A 5,447-nucleotide genomic window follows, 5' to 3' on the forward strand; every position below is an offset into this window, starting at 1 on the left:
ATACCATGGACTGCCAAAAGAACGAACAAATCTGCCTTGGAAGAAGTACACCCAGAATGCTCCTTAGAAGCAAGGATGGCAAGTCTGAGTCTTACCTACTTTGGACGTGTTGTCAGAAGGGATCAGTCCTTGGAGAAGGACATCATTCTTGCTAATGTAGAGGGTCAGTGAAAAAGAGGAAGGCCCTCAAAGAGATGGATTGTCACAGAGGCTGCAACAATGGGCTCAAGCATAATAACAATTGTGAGGATGGCTCAGGACTGGAGAGTGTTTCGTTCTGTTGTGCATAGGGTCGCTATGAGCTGGAACCAACTCGAAGGCACCTAACAACAACAACATTGATCAACCATGTACTCCATCAAAGTTAGCCCCAGACAACAAATAACTTGGTCCTAGTCATGATCCTGCAGGTCATTTATTTTATTGGTCTATCTACTTCTAAACACCTAGGTTACTCAATAGTGACCCATATTTGAACTGTTAATGCCTGTCTTTGGCTCACTTTGTCTTTCATCTCTGGTTTCCTGATGGTTGTTCTAATGTTATTCCAGGCTAACATTATTTTTCATTACTTTTTCTACCATTCTTTAGAAAGCTAGCACAGAGCTGAAAGGATTATAGCTCTTTGGGGCCTCCAGAGAAAAAGTGCCTAAACCAGGCAAATACAAAGATGGAAAGTAAAGTTAAGGCCAGAAAATTTCCAGAGGCACCAGGACCATTACTATGGACATCCAGTTAGCGCCACATAGTGAAGATATGTTTGGAAATACGTTTCGGCCTATGATTCTTTTGAGCTTCAAAGACATATTAAACCTTTTTTTTTAATAATTTATTTTTTGTTGTTGTAGGAAATGTACACAACAGAACACACATCAATTAATTCAACAGTTTCTACATGTAAAATTCCCTGACAGTGATTCTTTAGGTTGTGCAATCATTCTCACCCACATTTTCCTTATTGTTACTCCCCCATTAATATAAACTCACTGACGCCTAATTTCCTGTCTAATCTTCAGAGTTGGTGTGTCAGTTTAATCCCATATGGTTAGTTCAAGGTCCCAATAATTCTTCTGCTGTCACATCAGTTTATATTCTGCACTTCCCAATGACATTTCCTTCAGATTTATACATAAAATAGATGATCACTAGGATTAAGTACTTGTGTTCTATATTGCAGGAATATCTAAATACTTCTTATTTATTTTTAGTCTTAGCTATTTTTTATGGTAAATCTACATTCAAAAGTCCCTTCTATTATCTTAATATGCAAAGGAAACAATGAGAAATAATTTATTTAGAATATCTGTGCATCAAAAAAGGCTGCTTAAACACCAAGAAACTCTTTAAAGTCCAACTGGTAATAGAATGAATTATCCTGATACACTGAGTTCAGCTGACCTGGAGGTGTTAAAGATGAAGCTGGATACCTAATTCAAAATGTATTACAGACAGAATTAAAGATCATAGAGAATTGGTTTCATTTTGTTCATAGATGCTCAGAAGTTTGAATGGCTATAATGGCATAAATATTGTTCTTATGGATGAAAGCATACCGATTCAGAATTATGATGTATGGTTCATGGTCAGCAATGCCAGAACTGAGCTCTCATGAAAAGATTGGGTCAGGCTGATGTCAGCTTGGTCCATAATTATTGGAATTATGCTGACACTATCTCAGATACAAAAGATGATGCTGGATATCCATCTTGTTTGTAAACTAAAAAAATTATTAACCAACCACCTTATATATGATTGTGTTATTCCCACAACAATCACACACTATCATTTTTTTAATAATTTTTATTGTGCTTTAAGTGAAAGTTTACAAATCAAGTCAGTCTCTCACACAAAAACTCATACACACCTTGCTACACACTCCCAATTACTCTCCCCCTAATGAGTCAGCCTGCTCTCTCCCTCCACTCTCTCTTTGCGAGTCCATTTCACCAGCTTCTAACCCCCTCCACCCTCTCATCTCCCCTGCAGGCAGGAGGTGCCAACATAGTCTCAAGTGCCCACCTGATCCAAGAAGCTCACTCCTCACCAGCATCCCAATCCAACCCATTGTCCAGTCCAATCCATGTCTGAAGAGTTGGCTTCGGGAATGGCTCCTGTCCTGGGCCAACAGAAGGTCTGGGGGCCGTGATCACCAGGGTCCTTCCAGTCTCAGTCAGACCATTAAGCCTGGTCTTAAGAGAACTTGGGGTCTGCATCCCACTGCTCTCCTGTTCCCTCAGGGGTTCTCTGTTGTGTTCCCTGTCAGGCAGTCATCAGTTGTAGCCAGGCACCATCTAGTTCTTCTGGTCTCAGGCTGATGTAGTCTCAGGTTCATGTGGCCCTTTCCGTCTCTTGGGCTCGTAATCGCCTTGTGTCCTTGATGTTCTTCATTCTCCTTTGATCCAGGTGGGTTGAGACAAATTGATGCATCTTAGATGACTGCTTGCTAGTGTTTAAGACCCCAGACACCACTCTTGAAAGTGGGATGCAGAATGTTTTCCTAATAGATTTTATTATGCCAATTGACTTAGATGTCCCCTGAAACCATGGTCCCCAGACCCCTGCCCCTGCTACGCTGGCCTTTGAAACATTCCATTTATTCAGGAAGCTTCTTTGTTTTTGGTTCAGTCCAGTTGTCCTGGCCTCCCCTGTATTTGCATACTATCATTTTTAATATCTGTATAGATGCAGTCCCATTACTAAGCATAGCATCACACCCACTTTTCATCATTTGCTTTCTGAGGTAATTTTGATACTCCATAACTTTCTCATGGCATTTTTCACTTCTGCATTCCTTAGTGTGTAGATGAGTGGGTTGAGAAAGGGTGTCCCGATGGTATAAAATACTGCCACCATCTTGTCCATGGGGAAAGTGGTAGGTGGACGTGTATATATGAATATACATGGACCAAAGAATAAGACAACTATAATGATGTGGGAGGTGCAAGTGGAAAGGGCTTTTTTCCTTCCTTCTTCACTGTGGTTCCTAAGTGAATACAAGATGACCATGTATGAGATCATCAGAAGCAAGAATCCGCTTGAGCAAATGGCCCCACTATTAGATACCAACAGTAGGTTGATCACATAAGTGTCCATGCAGGCAAGGTTTAACAATGGCTGCAAATCACAGCAATAATGATCAATCAGATTGGGTCCACAGAAGGGCAGTTTTGAGACCAGGGCATTCTGAGTTGTAGAATGTATGAAAGACCCTATCCAGGCAAGAATAATCAAGATGAAGCAGACCTCTGGTCTCATGATGGTTGGGTAACGCAAGGGCTTACAGATGGCCACATAGCGATCAACAGCCATGAGGACAAGGACAAAGATTTCCATGGATCCAAATAAATGCATTGCAAAGACTTGTGTCATACACTCATTATAGGATATAACTTTCTTTGCAGAGAGAGCATCCACAATTAGTCTTGGGGCTGTGGAAGTTGAAAAGCAGGTATCAGCAATGGACAAATAAAATAGGAAGAAGTACATGGGACTCCCAAGAGACCGGCTGAACTTGAGGGTCACAATAATGAGTAAATTCCACACCACAGTTCCAGTGTAGAAGATTAAGAAGATTATGAACACCATTTTCTGCCTCAGAGGATCCTGTGTTAGTCCTAGCAGAATGAATTCAGTTACATTGTTATTCTGTTGCATTTTTTCAGTAGATATGGAGAAAGTAGAGGTAAGAAATAGTTAATCTGCAAGGAGAAAAGCAATAATTTTATGAAATGAATATTGCATTTGGAACTCATGTACCTATGACTGATCATGGAACTTCTACATACAAATGGGTAATTACTTATCTTTCTGTATGAAGATAAATAAAATAGAATTCATAATACTTAGTTTATCTATTTTTCTGATTGCATATGAGGGTATAATGAAAATGGAAATGATTCTTCAGTCATAATAAATATTAATCCTATGGATTTGATATGAGTGAATAATTTCTTAAATTGAATGTCTTCAGATTTCTGAAAGGAACTGTCAATATTATAGGCAGTATGCTACAGAGAAATGTGCTCATAATTGACTTCAAACTGCTTTTATATTTCTCGAATCTGGTAGTCCTGTTATAAAATTATCTTCTAATAAATGTTGTGAACATTCAAGGAATGATTTTCTAAACATTTCGGAGTATCTTCCTTAATGGAACATTCACATATACACACACACATCCATACATACGCACATAAAAATAGAGAAAGAGATGCGAAGGGGAACAAAAATAAACAAAAAATTTTAGTTTGCCAAATAATTATTGGATAATAATGAGAATGAGAAATAATTAAGTCAATGAATAACCTTCCACTCAGTCTAGTCCAGCATAAGTATTCATTCTGATGGGTTGCCTTGACTAAGTTTAATTATATTTCTTTTTACTTTACATCTCAATCCTATCTAGTTGTTTCCAGTTCTAAATTGAGCCTGTTTCATTAATTTTCATATTTTTTGTCATGATATGTTGTCTAAAGTTACATTCTTCCCATTATTCATTCTTATTCTAGCTATATGGTTTCTTATGAAACGGGAGAGTACTGAAATGGTAGTTTAGGAAAAAGAGAGAGAGAACATTTATTATAAATCAGAGCCTCCTTTTCGAATTTAACCTGTACTGCCTAGTGCCAGGGAACAAGAAAATAAGCTCGGGGAGCTCCAAGTCCTAGTCAAGGCTTTTCAATATAATTCTTTTCACCTAAGTTTTTCAGTGTCTTATACCCTGGTTTCAAGTAAAAAAAGCAGCAATAAAAAAGGAATTAGTGTTTATTTATATTTAACTATGCTAGACACTGGACAAATTATTTTATAAACCTTTCACATTTATTTCCCAAATAGTAACACATTAAAACAAAAAGGTAAATATATTCACAACAAAAATGATAGGCAAAAACATACTTTTATCAACTATTAATAGATTTCACCAATCTATAAACAAAGAAAACGCAAATAAATAATAGGCAAAAGATATTCAATTAAAGAATAAAAAAAAAATACTCCGTCCTTAACAAAAGAATTAAATGAAAAGATGCTTATTCTCAGTTAAATACATTACCATTAGAATTGCAATTAGATAACCTTTCCACCTATCAGAAAATAATGTGACCTTTCTGATAAAAAAGGAGGGAAAACCATCAATCTCGTCCTTTTTTGGTAGGAGTTAAAGTGGGTGCAATCTTTTAATTGTTTATTTTCAACATCTATGATATTACAACTGCACATCTACATCAGCCAGTAATTCTATTGCTTTGCTGATACATTTTGTCACTTGTGCAAAGGAAATCATTGCATCACTTTACCTGGTAGCAAAAGATGAGAAACAAATGTCCATCAGAACTTAATAAACCAGGGTTGCTACTTTTGTGTGATCGTTGGTAAAAGAAAAAAAAGTAGTATGGATTGAATTATGTCCCCCCAAATGTGTGTCTCAACTTGGTTAAGCCATGATT

At 37.4% G+C, this 5,447-nt stretch overlaps 1 protein-coding gene across 1 annotated transcript; it reads right to left on the minus strand.

Annotated features, from left to right (window-relative positions):
• Positions 1–2,257: 2,257 nt before the first annotated feature.
• LOC135231897 (olfactory receptor 4C11-like) lies at positions 2,258–3,654 on the minus strand. The gene has a single exon (XM_064289102.1). The coding sequence runs from the start codon at positions 3,652–3,654 to the stop codon at positions 2,725–2,727; it is 930 nt and encodes a 309-aa protein (XP_064145172.1). The 3' UTR covers positions 2,258–2,724.
• Positions 3,655–5,447: the final 1,793 nt, after the last annotated feature.

Source organism: Loxodonta africana, chromosome 7, assembly GCF_030014295.1.
Source record: "Loxodonta africana isolate mLoxAfr1 chromosome 7, mLoxAfr1.hap2, whole genome shotgun sequence".
Lineage (NCBI taxonomy): Eukaryota > Metazoa > Chordata > Mammalia > Proboscidea > Elephantidae > Loxodonta > Loxodonta africana.

Excerpts from the sequence above, each read along its gene's own strand:
- LOC135231897 (XM_064289102.1), bottom strand. The coding sequence starts at position 3,654 with ATGCAACAGAATAACAATGTAACTGAATTCATTCTGCTAGGACTAACA.